The sequence below is a fragment of the Dryas octopetala genome, chromosome 2 (genome assembly GCF_963921425.1).
Source record: "Dryas octopetala chromosome 2, drDryOcto1.1, whole genome shotgun sequence".
Classification (NCBI taxonomy): Eukaryota; Viridiplantae; Streptophyta; class Magnoliopsida; order Rosales; family Rosaceae; genus Dryas; species Dryas octopetala.
Window position 1 is genome coordinate 2885995 of NC_141367.1, and position 20520 is coordinate 2906514.

Below are 20520 nucleotides of genomic sequence, written 5' to 3' on the forward strand. Positions count from 1 at the left end.
ATAGTTCACGAATTTTCACATTTGTATCACTTTAGTCCATTTCGTCAATTTTATCTATATTTTTTCGTCAATTTTAGTCATGTATATCACGTTGGGAAAGAAAGAGGGGATAAATTATCATTTTTACCTTTCAAAAATGACTCACATGCTTGACACGTGACTAAAATTGATAGAAAAAGTTGATTAAATAAACGGAATTGACTTAAGTAATACACGAGTGAAAGTTCGCAGACTATAGAATTCAAAAAATAAGTTCATAGACCAAAATAATAATAAGTAAGGCTGGATTCGATTACCGAACTGCCAGCCCCAAACCGATTATCGACCGATCATGATCGGAATTGGCCAACTCCTACTGCCACCGTTACCGACAAGGTCGGTTGCCAACAACTTTGGTTTCGGTATTTGTCGGTCGATTTTGCTTGGTTATCCAAAGTTTGAGATTTCCTGAGAAGAGAAGAAGAAAAGAGAAACCATTAAAGAAGAAGAAGAATCCAGAAAAAAAGAGAAGAAGCGTTGGAAACTAAACCAACCTCACTTTATTTTTTAATGTTTCTTTGACTCCATTTTTTGAATTTGCTGTTGGGATGTTGGGCATGCAATATAGGTTTCTCTTGGGTTTGTCATGATTGTTGCATGTCCATTCATGTTAGGCTTTTTATCATAAATAGTTTCTCAATTTTTATCAAAATATCAATTTGGTCTCTAAAGTGCATTTTCACTCAATGTTATCTCTTATCTTTGTCACCGAACATTAATTTGGTCTCTAGACATACTTTGAAAATTCTCAAAATATGAAAATATAGCTCAGGATATAAAAAAATTCTAGAAAAATTCCTATGGACTCTCCTTGACTACTACTATTTTTATATGAGGTCAAATTATCAAATGGACGTTTAGTATTTTTCAGAAAATTTGGGGAACTAGTTTGAGAATTTCAAATTTTTCAGAAAATTAATTTGATAATTTAACCCCATATAAAAATAGTAGTAGTCAAGATGAGTCCGTAGGAATTTTCAAGAATTTTTAGGATTTTTTTTCGTATTTCGAGCTATTTTTGGTGAATTTTCAATATATATGTAGGGATTAAATTGATGTTTGATGACAAAGATTTAGGATAAAATTGATTAGAAATGCACTTTAGAGACCAATTTAATATTTAAGTGAAAATAAAGGGACTATTGATGATAAAAAACTTTGGGTTAAATACATTTTTGGTCCACGAACTTTGGACGGTTTCTCAATTTGGTTCACCAATTTTAAAACGTGACAAAAATAACTTCGAATTATCCAATTTGTGTCAATTCAGGATCTTCCGTCCAAATATTTAATGGAGGCAGACATGGCCGTTAAACGCTGACGTGGCGCACTGAATGTGCGCCACGTGTCACCTCTTTTATTTTATTTTCAGATTTTTTCTATTTTTCTATTTTTATAAACTTTAAAAATTAATTAAAAATAGCTTCGGACTCATAAAAATACACGAAAAATTTCTACGATCTCGTCTTGAATAGTACTAATTTATTATGGGGCCAAATTACCAATTTTCCCTCTGAGAGTTTCCAGAAAATTTGGGAAGTCCAAATTTATTTCTAAAAAGTTAAAATACTCTAGACTCTTTGGAAATTCATAGAATAATCTCCCAAGCTCCAAAAAATATGAAGTTTGCACCGTTGGTCTTGTAAAAACTAACACTACCTTTCTCGTGAACACTTGCTACCCAAAAGACCTCTCGGTCTTAGAAGAAAATAAATTTTCCTCTATAAAATAAATTTGGACTTCCCAAATTTTATAGAAACTCTTAAAGGGCAAATTGGTAATTTAGCCCTATAATAAATTATTACTAGTTAAGACGAGGTTGTAGGAATTTTTCGTGTATTTTTATGAGTCCGAAGCTATTTTTAATTAATTTTTAAAGTTTATAAAAATAGAAAAATAGAAAAAATTTGAAAAAAAAATAAAAGAGGTGACACGTGGCGCACATTTAGTGTGCCACGTCAGCGTTTAACGGCCACGTCAGCTTCCGTTAGATTTTTGGACGGAAGATCCTGGATTGACACAAATTGGATAATTCAAGGTTATTTTTGTCATGTTTAAAAATTGGTGGATCAAATTGAGAAACCGCCCAAAGTTCGTAGACAAAAAATGTATTTAATCTAAAAACTTTCACATTGATAATTAAAACTTTTGGCAAAAGCTTTTCATGCAAAATTTTAAAAAGCAAAATGTCATGCTGCATGTCCATTCACATTATTAATGACTCGTGCATGCGAAGATGTGCACTGCCCCACAAAAAAGCATCCCAAAGATGCCAACTAAAAACAAACAAAAGCTAAAGTGCCCAAAGCCTATTGGCTCGGCATGACAAAAATTAGAAAAGAAGCTCATGACCAAAAAAAAAAAAATTAGAAAAGAGGCAAAAGACCATTTATCAAAGACCCCGCGGCTTCATCTTCCTCACGAGGAGGAAGGCTCTGCAACCAGAAACCAGAGAAGAGAAGAAGAAAAAAAAAATAAAAAAATAAAAAAAAAAATAAAAAAAAAAGAGAAAAAATGAAGTGTTGATTTGGTATTGGTAACTACCGGTTTGGGATTTCCTAAATCGTCACCGCCTCTGACAATCGTTGGTTCGGTAGAGAACTGCGCCAATCGGTTCGGTTACCCGCCACTTCGGTTTTTCCTAGTTTGGGGATGTCGGTTTCGGTCGATTCTTCAGTTTTTCGGAAGAACTGACCCAACCCTAATAATAAGGGTAAAGTTCAAGAACCATTATTATCATTTGCTCTAACAAACAATTCGAGAGGATATAATTATTTTTAAATGAACAGATTATTAAAATTTCATAATTGGATACCTTCATTGACCTTTCCTAGTTTCCTCATCGCCTGTAAATAGATAAATTCCCGCACCTTGTATTTATGGTTGCATCCGGTCTCTATCTTTAATGAAAAACAAAAGACAAACTAGTAATTTTGTTTTTTTTTTCCCCTCCAATGACCATTTGGTTGTCTATAAGATTTAAACTGAAGACCTTCTCTCACAAAGGGCAGATAAATGTCATCCACTATATTAAATGGTTATTGACGCATCCAAATCCACTGTGAGAAGAAGTTATGAGTTGATTAATTAAAAAAAAAAAAAGCTCTTATATGCTCACCCCGTGTCTTATTTTTCATCCGCTTTATTTTTATACTCACCATTAAATTTGAAAAAAAAAATATATAATATATATAATAGAAAATTAAGATTAAATACTAGATCTCAATAATTTTTCGGTATAACATGAAGACTATATAATATTTCAATTGAACTACTAAATTTAAATGTAGTTTTTTAGATTAGGTCACAAATATGTTGACCTCTTTGATTTGAGCCTTTTCTATTTGACATTTTTGTCATTTGGCCCACATATGATGGGTGTTAGTTAAAATTTATAAGGTTTTGACAAAATTGTCCTTGAGGCTTTTAAATTATCTTGAAAATTTGCTAATGTAATCTCAACTTCATATTTAGTTGTGACTGTACGACATTCACAACTTCAAATTTAGTTGTGATTAAACGACAGTCACATCTAAGTTGTGAGACAGTCACAATTAAGTTGTGACTTAATTGAATTTATTTTAGAAAAATTATACTACAATATAGTATAAATAGAGGTCAAAACAATACTTTTACTCAAAATAATACATAATATAGTGGTGTGAGTTATCCCTTTCAATTTACCAAGATAGTCACAATTAAATTATGACTGAATTGATTTTTTTAAAATACAATATAGTATAAATTAATGTAATATTTATGATGTAATTTTATTTTTATTTTTTATTGTAGTGGCATGTGATGTAATATTTGTAAATTCTAATATCTTTTACTTTATTAGTTTGTTTGACTTTTCAACTAGTACCTAATCTAAAATGCTATTTAATTTTGGTACCTAAACTAAAAAGTTATTGAAATTTAGTAGTTAAAATCAATGAACCTTATATATAAAACACTCTTCATACCTCCCATTATTCCTATAATACAGATATACCAACTCAAACACCTATCTACTAAACACTTTTCCCATACCCTTTAACTATCATCCCACCCACTCATCTTTTTCTATAATTTTTTTTTTTCTTCCATAAACCCTAATTCTACTTTACTATGTCACCAAAACTTAAAATTAATGATAGTATTTGGTTGATGCTCATACATCTATTAAAATATATTATTATTCTATACCCTAAATCCTTTTGATGATTAATTTATTTATGTATAGTTTTAAATAAAAAATTAATTATTTTTTAATGTTTCTTTTGATTTAGAAATAATATTAATCTTAGAGATTTAATTTAGAATTTAGGAATGAATTATAGGATACGTATAAGATTCTTTTTCTTCTATTTGAAAAAAGATGGGTCAGTGAAATGATAGTTAAGGGGGGTGAGAATAATGTTTAATAGGTGGATTAAAGGGTATTATAGGAATAATGAGAGGTGAGAAGAATGTTTTTATAATTTTTTCAAATTCAATGGTGTGTGTAAAAATAAGGTGGGTGAGAAAATAGGACAATGGGTGGAAATATAAGCACTAAAAAAAAAGGGGGCTGCTATTCGCACACTCATTTTCCTCTCACTACACACCCCTTTTTCTTTTTGAGTTTTCTAATTTCTCAAAACACACCCCCAAAATATTTAAAACACCCTAATTTACACACAAAAACAAAAAACAAAAAAATAAAAACCCAGCCAGCCTACCCCCACCCCCGACGCCGACCCCGGCGACTATCGTTGGCGGTTCAACCCACCGTCCTTGATGTCTCTCTCCTTCCCTCTCTCTCTCTCTCTCTCTCTCTCCCTTTGTCTCTCTAGATTCTATCCTCTTTGTCTCTCTCTCTCTCTCGTTGGTTAGCCGGCCTTAAGATAGGTGGTCGGCGTCTGCCAATCTGGAGGCCGACAAGGTCGCCAGTCCTTGCAACCGACCAGAGAGAAACAAAGGATGTATGTGATATCCAATGTGATATCCAATGTGCAGCTCGAGCCTATTTGTTGTATTTATTAGGTTGTACCCTTTTTGTTGATAAGGCTGGCACAACGGTACAAGTTCAATATCTCAAGCTTTTTACCAATCTTGATATTGTTAGCCATTATGCATGGGGCACTGGAGGCTTAACATGGTTATTTAGGCAGTTATGATTTGCTTCCTAAGCTAGTGTTAGGCAAATTGGCAGTTATATGACACTTTTAGAGGCAGTTAGAATTTGCCTCCCCAGGAACCCAATAAAATTAACTTAGATTCACTCTCATGCAAATCTCTAAAATAAACATCTTCTGACGTTGAATTTACCAAGTTATACCACACACTATAAAACTTATACCAATCATCATTGGTTCCAAACGTTTTCTTGCAATTTGACATAACATTTTTGTCAATGTGCCACCTACACAAGGAATAAAATTTCGGGTTTTGAGGAAATTTCGACGGAAATTTCGAAGATTTTTAAATTTCGACAAAAATTCGACGGAAACGACGGAAATTACTATCAAAATACGGAAATTTTGAATGAAACTTTACCATATGTTTATTTAACATATTATCTACTACATTGATAAAAAACATTGAAAAAACCAAATTATATAGTAGGTTTCATGTGATATGTGATGAATATAATGTGCGCTGGAGGCAAATACTGTTAAAAAAATGTTTCACTAATTAATAATTACTTCAATAACACCTCAATTTTATTTTTACTACAATATTGCCACATGAATTACAAAAGTAAACAATACCACATAGAGTTTCTAGGAGATTCAAAATTTTCGTTGTCTTCAGTATATCACCAAGAAATTAATATCATATTAGTTATTACTAATTAGTAATTTCATATCATATTGATATTACCAATTGACAATTATATATTACTAATTTGTAATTTCATATCATATCACCAATTCCATTTCCATATTACTAATTTCATATTAATTATTAATTTATTACCAACTCCATATTAATTTCACTAATTCTAAATTACCAATTTGACAATTCCATACATGACACATATTAGATACTATTAACAAATCATACAAATTCAATATTAATTATTAACAAATCATACAATTTCAATTCCATATCATATTACCAATTTTAACTTCCATATCAATATTTATATATCATACAAATCAAAATTAACCTAAAATCATACAAATTATACAAATCAAAATCAACCAAATCTATATAAATCAACCCAAGATCAATATAATTAACAAGTAAATCCAAAATATGTTATTGATCTTAGATAATATATTAATAGGTGATAATAATTTATCTTAAAAAATTATAACTGTAAAATTGTAAATCTAAATATCTAATCTATTAGATTTAGAACCGAGAGTCTAATAAATTGTAAATTTGTAACCCAATTTAATCTAATAAATTGTAAATCTATTAGATTTAGGCAGATTTAGCCATTTAGGCTTTATTGCTTTAGCCGTGATAAATTGATAATATACAGTATACTGTATACTTACAAATTTCTACTTAATTATTTTCCTTTTTTATGTTTCCTCTCCCCATTTACGTAAATACTATTTCTTATCAAAAAATGAAAAATTATTTACATCACAGTTACTTTTTTATTGACTTTAGGCCTCAACTTATGGTCTTTATGTCTTTGGATAAAAAAGAACTTGGTCTTATACTCTTATACTGTCAATTGGAATTATTGTTTGAATGAGTCATCCATGTTAACAATTTCGATGGTTTGTTGAAAAAATATACATTATGTTTACAAACTTACAATTGTTAATAGTCTGTTTACAAACTTACAATTGTTAATAGTCTGTTAAAAGAGTCTTAAGACTTAAGAGAGAGAGAGGCCGAAGGCTGAGAGGTGGCCGGAGGCTTCGACGTGTCAGGGGCTGGTTGGAGCAAAACCCTAGCTCGGGTAATGATGCCGATTGCCGAAATGGTCGAGTCCGCCCAGCACAGCAAAGAAGAGCTCTGAGTTTTCAGACCGTAACGGAAAGCCTGATCGCTCACGCCAGCGTTCGAAAGTGTCCCGCCCACGGTCAAGCTGAGGTAATCGGTCCAGGACCTTGAGGCCATCTCGAACTCCGAAACGCACCGTCGAATCTGACTGTGGCGGCGCACGGCAACGGCCACTCGATCAACGTCCAGGCGATGGCGGATCGGGGGCTGGTCCTCAACATGCGGTCCACGAAAGACGAGCATTTCTGAGTGGTGAAGCTGAACAAAGGCGACGGCGGCTCGCTTTCTAGGTAAGTGACTGCGTGAGGGTTCGCTGGGCGGCTGGGTTTCTGGGTAAAATTTGGCTGTGGGTGTTCGAAATTTCGCCTAAAATGTCGGCGAAATTTCGAATATTTCGCCGAAATATTGTCGAATCAGTGTTAAAATTTTGGACCCCCTCAAATCGAAATTTTCGCCGAAATTTCGCCGAAAATTTTGAAATTTAAATCCTTGCACCTACACAATAAATGTCTAGCACAAGAAAAAACAACATAGATTGCATTCATGAGTGCTAGATATTGGTGTGTGACAATCACATTAGGAAGACAATCATCGCTGATTAACAACCTCAATCTAGTCAAAGCTCAAATGTAATTGTCTTCCTAATTCTCATAACTAATGTAAGCAAATGCAATAGAGAAAGTCATGTTTATGGATGTGACCCCAACAATCTCAAAAAGTGGCAAACATTATCTATTAGTCTTATACGTGCAACCCATGATCAATACATGTGGAAATGCACGTAAGAGATCAACACACGTAGGGTGGGTCATCATCACCACCAAAACATGTATGTCACTCAAAGTATTTGTGTTCAGCTAACTTACTTAGAAAACATTGCATTTATGTCGTTCTTCCAGCCTTCTCTTTCACCCTCTGGCGGTTTCTGACATTGTATATTGTTTTGATTATTGTTGCATTCGAATCATCTATTTCATTTAACATGGTCACAATCTACTTCACTTTCATTAAACTCTTGGACATATCCATCAATAAAGAACTCTCTCCTTCGGATAATCTCCCGCAAATGAATGTCCTTCAACATAATAAAAATCCTATGGTTATGCACTTCACATACCACAATTAGCTAGTGTCCATTCATCCTCATTACCAGTGTGCACACCCCTTAATGAGAAGGGGCATCCAAATCTTTTCATAATAGAGTCCCTAGCATCCCTAAGACGTTTTACCATACGACTATCAGCATCAAACTTTGATCCATCTGCATCAAACTTGGCTGGACTATGGCGACCACTTCGTTTACAACAAAAGAACACTCTAGCTTTCTTCTTTCCTACCTCTGCTGCATTAGTCTCATAATGACAATGACTATGTTGTTCCTCCTTCCTTGTGCACATGCCCAGTTAACCAATGCTTCCTTCGAATGAAATATCTACACATATAATTGACATTATTCACATATCAACTACCACTATATACAACATCATTTTCAAAATAACAAATGAATATCTTTTTCGTTGTGAATTCATTAGTATAATCAAGTGAGTATTTGGTCAAAACCTCAGTCTCGGCCCCAATGTAGGCCTCAACCTCGCTGTTTCAAGTAGAAGCATCAAAATACTGCTCACCTTACACATAAACATGAAAATGTAGTTATAACGCTGTGTTCGACATAAGGCTGCCGAACGAAATGTCTCTGTTCGGCAGGAAGTTGCTGAACAAATACACATCATTCAATAGATGCTTGCCGAATGAGATCACTTTTACATAAATACCAAAATTTCATTCGGCAGATGTCCTTTGAACATAAGTAAAATATTCAGCAGATGCTTGCCGAACGTTATGAACGTTATTCAGCAGGGAGCCGCTGAATGGTTTTTCTTTTAATATTTATTTGTAATTTTCATTTGATAATTATCCATTGAATATTTTACTTATGTTCGGTTGGCACCTGTCAAACATTTGAGAACAGTTTTGCACTGGTCCATCGAACGAATCACGATCAGAAAATGAACACGAAAAAAAAGTGAAAAAATAAAACACACAAAAATTTACTATCATACCTCATTTGAATACGAATAAGGGATGAGTGGAGGCTCTACTCATGAAAACTAATATGTTTTTCTGCAAGATTATTCTCTATATAGAACAAAGAAAGAAGGCTTAGAGTTTAGTGGATGAAAGATGAAGAAATGAGATTATGAGAGAAGGGGGTGTGCCTCAAAGGTTGTGGTTGGGGGGTGGGGGATGTAGTGAGAGGAAATGAGGTGTGCAAATAGCAGTACTCTAAAATATTAGGGTTTAGGCGTTCAGTAATGGTAGCTGAAAAGGTAACCCATAAGCCATTATGGGTATAATTTGGCTTTTGTTGAACACCAATGGGCCGAAAAGAGGGCACCCAAAATGGAAGAAACCCAAAATGGTAACCCATATTTGGGCACCCCTGATACCCGAAGCCAAAAATTGACATGGCCCACGTGATGGAAAGTAGGAGAGAGAAATGAGAGAAAAGCGTGAGAGAATGAAACCCATTTTCGATATCAGCACCATTGGTGTTGCTGATATCCAAACCCAAATTTTGGATATGGCGAAAATAAGTTTTTGGGTTTGGGTTTGGCTTTTATTATTGTTTAAGGCCTTGTTCTTTGTTACAAACTCGTTTGGTATGTTTTCTTCTTGTTTTTTTTGTTTTCTGCATTTTATACCTTTATTGGATATTTCTAGGAAAGAAAAGTAATTTTAGTCCAACACAAGTTTGGCATGAACATTTATGTTCGTCAAGGAATGCCCTAGTTCCACTTCCACCAATGGATTCAACAAGATCCAACCAATCCACCCACATCCAAACTCAACCATAAACTAGCAAAATATAAATAATTTTATGCAGGATTGCAAGCAATAGGAATCCCACTACTGAACAGTTATTACAACATAACCTTTGATCATGTAAGCAAAATGCCGATAGAAGAAAATTTAGTAAACTTTTTGGGGGGATAAAATATTGAGAGAACCTACCACATTCTACATTATATATATGATGATATTCACTTTCACGGTAGGATTCAACAGAAAATCAAATGAAATAACAAACATGTCATGCAGCTTGGCATTCATCAACTATCATTACACATGGAGAGGAATCAACTATTGATCCATGAAATATACCAAGAACACGGGTTGAAAGCAAAGAGCAGCTGGAGAGTACAACAGCACTACCGTCGAAAAGCATTGCGTTCCCCTGCTTCAGACCTACCCTGCAAATAATGCGTCCGGCGACGGACACTCTCCTCTATTGTTGAGCTTCCCCCCTTCTCAGCACCATAAACACTAGTTTGAACAGCATCCAAGAAATTCCTACCACTGGATCTGGCAGCCTGGGAAGCTTCCAGTGCATCATTCTCTTCAGCCTTCTTCAAACGTTTCCATCTCTGCTCTTCATGCAACTCAGCATCCATTTGCATCTCCCTTAGCCTGGAAGCTCTTTCTTCTTCTGAAAGCTTAGGAGCAACATTGCGACGCTTAAATTGTGATTCATTTCGAGCTTTCATGGAATATCTTTCCTGTTCTGAATTTTCTTGTTTTCCCTTGGCAACACCTTGACCTTCATCTTTTGCAATTTTTATAGAGTGATACTTCTCACTTCGCTGTGCTCTGTTACGTGATTCATTTTCTGCATCTGAATGCTTAACATGGTTCTTCTCACTTCGACGTGCTCCGTTACGTGATTCCTCTTCTGCATCCGAATGCTTAACATGGTTCTTCTCACTTCCACGCGCCCTGTTACGTGATTCATCATGCCTAACATGGTTCTTCTCAGTTAGACGAGCTCTGTTACGTGATTCATCTTCTGAATCTGAATGCCTAGCATGTTTCTTGTCACTTCGATGTGATCTTCTACGTGACTCATCTTCTGAATCTGAATGCCTAACATGGGTCTTGTTAATTCGATGTGACCTTCTGCATGATTCATCTTCTGAATCTGAATGCCTAACATGGCTCTTCTCACTTCGATGGGATCTTTTTTCCATTTCATCTTCTGAATCTGAATGTTTAATGTACTTTGATATCTTACGATGACAACTCTTCCTCCTTTCGACTTCCGCAGTGTCATTTTCTGAATCTGATGCTTGCATGGATGATGACTGTTTCCGATGCTTTGAAGCATCATGATGGTGCTTCTTCCGACGATCTTTCTTGTCATGTGCCTTCTCTGTGGGCTTCTTGGCTTCAACCTTAAAAAAAAAAACAAGGTCAGCATATATACACATCAGCTCTAACCCAAGTGGTGTTAAAAAATCCATGACAATTTTCTTCAACTCCATTGCTTCAACATAAATTTAGATTATTGCAGCTCGAACTTCCCTATAATTTCAGTTATTATTTCCATGAATCTGAAGAATGTTTTTGGAAAATTATAAATAATAAACTAATCATTACCATCCACTAAAACCCTGATAAACAAAGCAAAAGACTTTCGACCAAAAAAATTAAACAAAGCAAAAGACCCAAATACCATTAAGAATAGAGTGCTATTGTGCTGTAAACCATGGGTGCAAAACATGTCATGTGTACGGAACTCTACTTTTTTTCTCAAGTAAAAAACATAAACAGCAGAGCAAACACTTGATGAATCTACCAAGGGCATGATCAGAGGGACCAAAAGGTCTTCCTAGGAATAAAACGCTTCAAGCTAAAGCTACTGCATACCCCGTTACTTCCATCAAGTTACTTTAATTCCATTAACAGCCTTCTTAACTTCCACATCACCTCCTCTTATAAAAAAAAGAGTGGTGCTATTGCCAACCCCCAAAATCTCCTGATGTTGGTCATTTGTACTCTTTAAACTTCACATATACTTCGATGTTATGAGATGAACTGGAGTTTATCACTTTTACAACCTTACATGATATCACTCATCATGATTGTTTTCAAGGGTTTGTGGAACCGCAGACATCTTATGCATATTAGAATCCTAGAAATTCTTGTGCATTACCTTGAGACATATATTGAATGTGCTGAAACAAGTCTTGTCGAATCTGCTATTCCAAAAGGGTTGGTGCTTATACAAGGAAGCAATATAAATTTAGTAGTGTGTTAACTCCGGTGTTTTCCTTGTATGTGATGCTTCATGGCAGCATCATCCCTACTTAGTAAAGAAAAGAAATTATAATTAGGGTTAGGATTATAGAAAAGGTAAGGAGAAGAATGGATAGGGGTTAGTTTGGGAATATTGGTGGGTGGATGAATAGGGTTTTTGTTTTTAAAATTTCTATGGGGGTGGAAAAGCAGGTGGGTGGGGAATTAATATTGGAGGGGTGGTACTAGCATATTAGTTAAAACTGACAAGATCTTGTCCAAGCCTTACTCCTCACCTGTAAAAATTATTTATTCTTCTTCCAGTTTTTAACTTCAAACTTTCATCCTCTTTGAGCCAATTACTCTCTATACACAGTTCCTCCAAGTCCAACTTGTAAACTTTCCCATCAAAGTCCTCTTTCTTCCATATAATAGACATCAGGATTCCGAAATCCTCTCTTTTAGGCCCAAAGAACTCTGCAACAGCACAATCTAGTGCTGATGACCAAATTTGTATATCTACAGGTGTTTTTGTCTCTTGGAAAAGTAAACCCAAGAGAGGCATAATTTTATGTAATTTATAGAGTTTTTGATCATCAAGTGATGTGTAACTACTTACTCCAACATAACTAATTTTCCGTTGATAGCTAGTTCATCACCCTAACCCTCACAGGAGCTAAAAAATTTGAAAGCATGTTTTCGGAAAAGCACGTGTCAAAATTGATATTACAATATAGTGTCATAGATTAATTTGATGCCAAGCTTAAAGAAAATAGAGAAGAAAAGAAGAATTAAAAACTCACGGATTTGCGGATCATGGCCATCTGGACAGGATTGTTTTTAATCCGAGAAAGGGCTTCCTGCTCGCGCTGCCGGATCATAAGCAAAGGATCTGAGTGGAGTTTCCTCCAAGCATCATTGGCAGACTGAGGCTTTTCCTCGAATAGAGCTCCCGGCATGGACGATGATGCCTGCTGCTGCTGCAGAGTCACACATGACAAACGTTCAAAAAACATGACTCTTTACTCACACTATATTTCAAATGACAGTTGCAGTCGGTTAGGAAATCAAAACCAGAAAAAATACCTTGGCCGCCGCAGAGGCTGCTGAGGAGGAAGAAGGTTCTTCGGTCTTGGGTAAGGCTTCAAGGGCCTTGAAGCCATCGGAACCGCCAGGGCGCCCTACAGCCAATCCCGAATCGTACAAGAACTCCAATCTCTCTTGCCTCCTGCAATCGCAATCAATCAATTTCAGTTAAATAGAGGGTTAATAATTAACTGAGAAATCTTGAAAAGACAAACCCTAACCCTAAAATCGTAATTCTAACCCTAAATTCCCAATTCTTATTGTAATCCCTAACCCTAATAAACCTAATTGTAACCGTCCGTAATCAAAGAATAGAAGAGAATGAAATGGATTGTGGTACTTACGGGACGAGGCCGGCTTGCTCCTGGAGAAGACGGAACTCGGAGCGCTCCCTCTCTTCGAGAATCTGTTTGCGGAGCTCGTCCAACTTCTTCTGCTCGGCCTCGTGCTTCTGCTCCGCCTTCCACACGTTCTCTATGTTCCTCAGGCTCCCCGTGTGCCATCCCTTCTTGTTCAGAAACTTCAACGCCATTGTTGTTCTTGTTGTTCACACTATTCAATATCGAATATATAAGAAACTTGCAGCAGAGTCGCAAACAGAGAGAGAGATCGATATGTCTTGTAAGAGAGAGAAAGCTCTAACTTGTGAACTTTAAGCGTGGCGGGCGTTAGAAAAAAAATCGTCCTAAGTTTTTTTTTTTCATTTTAATTACCTAATGGTCATTTTATTTTAAATAATATATTAATATTTCAATTTATATACCAATTTTAATATTTTTTTATTTTAACTATCAAAATAATTTTGTTATTTTATTTTAAATATTAAATTTTAATTTAAGTATCAACTTTAAAAAAATGGTTATATGGAGCACTCGGTATTCTTCACGATATAGAGATTTTTTTTTTCTTACAAATTGAACTATGACTGTTCAACGATCATAACTTTTTTATTGATTTGTTCTTTTTTAGCGTTTGTGAAGCTTAAACTTTAATATTTAGTCTTTCAACTATAGGATTTTATCCCTCATGTTTAAATCAAAAGCATTGAATCCTTATAAACATTAAATTTTTATGATATTCATACCGTCACAACAAACAGTCACACTGTAATTGTCGAACAGTCATAGCTATATTGCAAACAAAAAAAAAAACAACAAAAAATCAGTGTAAAAAAATTCATGTTTCATACATATTTGAAAAAATTCATGTTTCGTACATATTTGTGACCTAATAAAAAATGTCTTGCTATAGGTTAGTACCTAAACTAAAAAAAATTAGTGTCTTACTATTTTATTGAAAAACTATTAAGAGTAAATTATGCATTTGGTCCACTTATTATTCCATAAATCTCATTTTGGTCCACAAATTTTTTTAAGTTCCATACTGGTCCACAAATTGTCTAAAGTGTTCCATTTTTGTCCAAACCAGACAATTTTGTCCCTCAGTTTTGTACCAATGAGTTGATTTTGAGGGACAAAATTGTCTATTTTGTACCAAAATGGAACACATCAAACAATTCGTGAACTAATATGGAACTTAAAAAAAAATATAAACCAAAACGAAATTTATGGAATAATAAGTGGACCAAATGCATAATTTTCTCAACTTTAATATTTGATATTTAATCCTTATTTTTTATAGAAAAAATATATTAAATATTAACAATGTCCGATCGGTTTCCAAATCAAATTAGGAATTCATATTTGATTTGTTTAGTTAACACCACGATAGCAAATATGCGACATAGCAAAACTAAATTTGCATACGGCATAGCAAAACTATGTACATACTTGTAATGCATGTCTAAAAAGAGAAGAATAAGGTGAAAAGAAGAGATGAAAGAAATAATATGAAGAAAAAGATATCTCTAACTCAGGTTGAAAAAGATTGAAGAAAGGATATATCTTTTGACTTAGGTTAAAAAATGAAATAGAAAAAAAAATGTATCTCTAACTTAGGTTGAAAAAAAAATGAAGAAGAAAAAGAATAAATCAATGATGACGCATAAGAAAAAGAATGAGAATATACCTTTGACATAGGATGAAAAAAAGATGGAACGAGAAGAATATATCTCCGGCTTAGGCTGGAAAAAAGAAAATATGAAGTAGAAAAAAATTGAAGAATATAAAAGAACAAGAAAAAAAAAAAAAAAGCAAATTACACGTAGGTATCTCAAGTTTACCCTATATTTCAACTTAGTACTTCAAGTTTAAAAAGTTGCAAGTTGGTACCTCAACTTTCATTTCGTTACAACTTCATACCTCCGTTAGCTTTTCCATCTGAGAGGCCGTTAATTGCCTATGTGGCACACTGACGTGACTTTAAAAAATGTCACATAAACAAAAATAATAATAAAAAAATGAAATAAACTTTTAAAAATAAAATAATTATAAAAAAAATCAATAATTCAATTAAAAACAAGAAATAAAATTTCAGGTTTCGAGAAAATTTCGACAGAAATTTCGAAGATTTTTAAATTTCGACAGAAATTAGATAGAAACGATGGAAATTACTATCAAAATACGAAAATTTTAAATGAAACTTTAATATATGTTTATTTAACATATTATCTACTACATTGATAAAAAAACATTGAAGAAACCAAATTATATAGTAAGTTTCATGTGATATAAGATGAGTATAATGCGCGCTGAAGGTAAATACTGTGAAATAAAATTAGTATAATGAATAAATAAAATTAATATATTCTTTATACTCTATAATATATACACTAAATTCTATATACTTTATAATCTATACTCTATATTGTTTAAGATATCGTATATGATATTAGGGTTTAGGCCCTTTAAGATATTTTTAATTATTTTTTATATAAAAATGTATTAGAATTTATTGGTTTAGGGTTTAAAAACAATTAAACGAAACCTCAAAACGGGCAAACGAAATCTCAAATCATTTTTTTTTTCAATTGCCCAAAAACCACAAACTAGGATATTGTATATGATATTAGGGTTTAGGCCCTTTAGAGTATTTTAAATTATTTTTTATATAGAAATATATTAGAGTTTACAAATTTAAGGTTTAAAAATAACTAAACGAAACTCCAAAAAGGCCAAACGAAAACCCAAACTATTTTTTTTCTTTACAATTGCCCAAAGGCCCCAAACCCCAATCAACCCTAAACCTTTTAAATTTTTTTTCTCTTTTTTACTTTTAATTTTTTTTCTTTTTTTCTTCTTTTTCTTTTTATCTTTTTTTTATCTTTTTTTTCTTCTTCTTTTTCTTTCCTTCTTTTTCTTTTTTTCCTTTCTTTTTTTTTTTCTTCTTCTTTTTCTTTCCCTTCCTTCCCTTTCCTTTCTTTTCCCCCCGAGTCTCTAGCACGCCTCCACTGTTTTTCTTCTTCATCCTCTCTCTCTCTCTCTCTCTCTCTCTCTCTCTCTCTCTCTCTCTCTCTCTCCCCAATCCATCACGAGCCCACCCTCACCCTCACCACTTTCTCCCTCATCTCCCCCTGTCGCCGCCCCCTCCTCTTTCTCCCTCGATCTCCCCCTGCCACCGCCCCATTTTTCTCCCAAAACCATCTTTTTTCTCCCAAAACCCAGCCTTCTCTCCAAAAACCCAAACCACTCCAATCCACAACCACCACCCGAGACCCACGCCAACCCTTCTTCCTCCCAGCCACACAAATCAACACCCTCCCCCTCGAAATCCCAAAACCCGAGCAAACATCCTCCCTCCCAGACCCCGCTGCCGAACCACAACCCACAACAACCACCCGAGAAAGAGAGGAAGCGAGAAGAGAGATTCGCTGGAGGTGCCGTCGGCCCTTGGGTTTACTTTCGGGCGATTTTCCAGGCAAGTGCAAGTAGAGGGAGATAAGAGAGAAGAGAGAAGAGAGAATGGGGGGCGGCTGAGAGAGGGAGAGAAGAGAGAATTGGGGCAGGGGGCGGCTGAGAGAGGGAAAAAAGAGAGAATTGGGGCGGGGGGGCAGCTGAGAGAGGGAAAGAAGAGAAAATCGGGGGGGGGGGGGGGGGCGGCTGAGAAAGGGAAAGAAGAGAGAATCAGGGGGGGCGGCTGAGAGAGGAAGAAAAGAGAGAATCGGGGGGCGGCTGAGAGAGGCAGAGAAGAGAGAATAAATGGTTTTTTTGTTTTTTATAATTTAATTATTAAGGTTTTTAATTATTTAATTATTTATAATTATTTATTTAATTTTAAAAATTTTATTATTTTATTATTATTATTTTTGTCTATGTGGCATTTTTTAAAGCCATGTCAGTGTATCACGTAGGCAATTAACGGCCTTTCAGACGGAAAAGCTAACGGAGGTATAAAGTTGTAACGAAATGAAAGTTGAGGTACCAAATTGCAACTTCTTAAACTTGAGGTACTAAGTTGAAATATTAGATAAACTTGAGGTACCTACGTGTAATTTGTTCTTATTTTTTTATTATTATTTTTGTTTATGTGGCATTTTTTAAAAGCAATGCCAGTGTGCCACGTAGGCAATTAACGGTCTCTCAGAGGGAAAAGCTAACGGAGGTATGAAGTTATAACGAAATGAAAGTTGAGATACGAACTTACAACTTTTTAAACTTGAAGAACTAAGTTGAAATATAGGGTAAACTTAAGGTACTTACGTGTAATTTGCTAAAAAAAACAAACTAGAGCAGTGAGCATAACAAGAAAAAAAAATGAAGAAGAAGAAGAACGTAAGTGAGGATCGTAGAAGAAGAAAATTGAAAAAAAAAAAAACAAAGAAGAAAAAGATCAAGATCGAAGAAGAAAAGAAATTATTTATCTTGACTCCATAAGTTACATAAGAACAGACTACCAAAATTAATTCACAACCCAAGCAAAATCATATCCAAACAAAAATGACGACACATGAACATAAACGTCAAAACAATTAAAATTCAAAATTAAAACTGAAATAAAAATAAATTAATTGTCATAATCATAATTGTTAATTGAACTGTGGGTTAAATTCCATTCTCATTTTGGGTTTCTACTTAAAGTACCCTATTTATTATGGAAAACATTTAGCTAGAGAACTCTAATTATACCCCATGTCTCTATTCAGGGATATGAATTTCACTTTGTCAACTAAGGACTCCAACTTTGATTTTGTATCAAGTAAGGATTCTTCGTCAGTTATGTTACAAATTTTGTTAAAAATTGGTCACGTGCCATGCATATAAAGGAAATAATTATAAGGAACTTAAATTATAACAAACAAAACAAAAAATTATAAAGAATGAAGCTAAATGGAAAAAAAAAATTAATAAAAGAAGAAATAGAGAAACAAACAAAAAGTAAGGATCATGCCTCACCCTTGACCCTCCCCAGCCACCCTCAACCCACCTCCCTCCCCATCTCTGGCCACCGGGCGATGCCCCCCGCAAAAAATCTCTACTTCTCTTTCCCTTTCTGTGACTCTCTTTCTCTCTTTATTGGTGCAGTACCGCCAGACCCAAGGGGCGCTGGCTGCTTCGCTGGCCTCTGATTTTGTGGTCGTCGACACCCCTTGGGTTCGGAGGTACCGCGCCAATAGAGAGAAAAAGAGACCTTCAGGAGAGAAAGAGAGTGATAGAGAAAAAGAGGGAGAGAGAGAGAGAGAGAGAGAGAGAGAGAGAGAGAGAGAGAAGGGGTTGTTGGTGCGGGGAGGGACGAGATCGGTGGCCGAAGAGGGGGAGGAGTTGGGTGGGTGTGGGGAGGGGTGTTTTTGAATATATTTTTTTTAGGTGGAGGGTAGATGGGGTGAAGTGATGATTTTTCCTTGAAAAGTGGTCACGTGACATGCACGTGATCATTTTTAGACGAAAAATGTAACACTGTTGGCAAAAGGTCCTTACTTAACACTTGACACAAAATGGAAATTGTAGTCTTCAGTTGACACAAATTAAAATTTATATTTTAAATAGCAACATGGGGTATAATTGAAACTTTATCTAAAATTTTCCCATTTATTAATTTCACATGAAAAGTTATCATTTGAATACACAAAGGTAATATAGGGATGCTAAGTAATAAGGTTGACTCAGGAGAACGTATAAAAGGAAAGTAATCTGACGTGACATTATTAAAATGAGTTTTTATTGAAAATGAAAAACCCTTGGGTTTTACCGCATGTATACCTCTTGGGTGTATATCTAATTATCTCTATTAAATACTCGTAAGATTTTTAGAGAAATAAATGGTCAAACATATGCATGCTATAGAACATTACAATTTCAAAATGTGTACTAGAAGATCTTCATGGAAGTAGTATAACTAAAAACTAAATAGATATAGCTTAAAAGTTAGTCCAATTGTGAGCAAGAAATACATAATTGAAGGAAATTGTAGCAGCTAATAAAAATAAGTAAATTGTAGGGATCATAAATAGTTATTATATATAAAAGAAAATCGTAATTTTGCTGGGTTCTAACTTCTAAAGGAACTACAGGTTCCAACTATATCAAAGAACTACGAGCCCTTAATTGATTTTATCAGGGTCGAAGATAAAAGAATCTTCGAGTCCTCATATGAATTTATAAAAATTGAGAAATTCAAGTTCTCATTAAATTAAATAATAAATAATATAAATTCATAATTTTAAATCAAACTTTGAACCTAAAATTTTTCGATCCCATAAGGTTTATAATAACCATATTAAGGCAAAATACAAATAAATTGGGGCAAAAAAGAATTTGTAAGAACTAAGAAGCATAAAAAATAATATTGTTTATATAGAAACACAAAAGCAGAATGGAATCTTCTAGAGATTAGTAAGGGCCGTAATAAACACATGTTCATTTATGATGCTATTACATCATCCAAATTGTGTATATCATCGTAGTGAGACTATTGTGCTGATAACTTGATATTAAATAAAGCAATACAAGAAGTGGAAAAATAATAAATAAATAAAGCAATACAAAAAGAAAAGTAATAAATTATTCATAAACCCAGTTTTTGAAAGATTTTTAATTGGAAACTTAACCAAATAAAAAATTAAGTTACAGCCCAATCTATCCGTATATGCGGACGCGAAGAGGAAAACTTACTCGGTGCTTGTAAATGCAGTTGCTTGCAGATGCATCTTTTTGCTTGCAGATGTTAATAGATTGAAGAGAAAGAAAGAAAAGAAAGAGTATTGAAGAAGAAGAAGCTATTGTTTGTATTAATGATCAAGTTGTGATTACACAGGGATTAGAAATCCTTTTATACACAGCACATAGAGAAGCAACCCAGCTAACTATGAAATGATGATAATCATTTCTCTAACAAACTTCAAACAATTAAGCCACATGTCAGCTTATCATAGGCTACAATCAAACTAAATGAATCAACAACATAACCACTAAACTATTGACACGTGTACAACCTTGTAATAACCTAATATATTGGTATGCTTAACAGCAGATGCAAAGCTTTTCTTGCAGA

General features: G+C 34.3%; 1 protein-coding gene across 2 annotated transcripts; it reads right to left on the reverse strand.

Annotated features, from left to right (window-relative positions):
- Nucleotides 1–10010: 10010 nt before the first annotated feature.
- LOC147292504 (uncharacterized) lies at nucleotides 10011–13778 on the reverse strand. 2 transcript variants are annotated; one of them, XM_086232054.1, is made up of 4 exons: nucleotides 13479–13778; nucleotides 13135–13276; nucleotides 12852–13028; nucleotides 10011–11204 (listed from the first exon to the last, which is right to left on the reverse strand). In XM_086232054.1, exons 1-4 carry the CDS (start codon nucleotides 13664–13666, stop codon nucleotides 10185–10187), a joined length of 1527 nt encoding a protein of 508 aa, XP_086088180.1. In that variant the 5' UTR covers nucleotides 13667–13778; the 3' UTR covers nucleotides 10011–10184. The 2 variants fall into 2 exon arrangements, with proteins under 2 accessions (XP_086088180.1, XP_086088179.1); XM_086232053.1 differs by having other exon boundaries at nucleotides 12852–13031.
- Nucleotides 13779–20520: the final 6742 nt, after the last annotated feature.

Coding starts and splice junctions, on each gene's coding strand:
- LOC147292504 (XM_086232053.1), bottom strand. CDS start 13,666: ATGGCGTTGAAGTTTCTGAACAAGAAGGGATGGCACACGGGGAGCCTG. Junction 13,277..13,478: donor GAGCAAGCCGGCCTCGTCCC/GTAAGTACCACA, acceptor TTGCGATTGCAG/GAGGCAAGAGAGATTGGAGT. Junction 11,205..12,851: donor TGGCCATGATCCGCAAATCC/GTGAGTTTTTAA, acceptor TTTTTTTTTAAG/GTTGAAGCCAAGAAGCCCAC.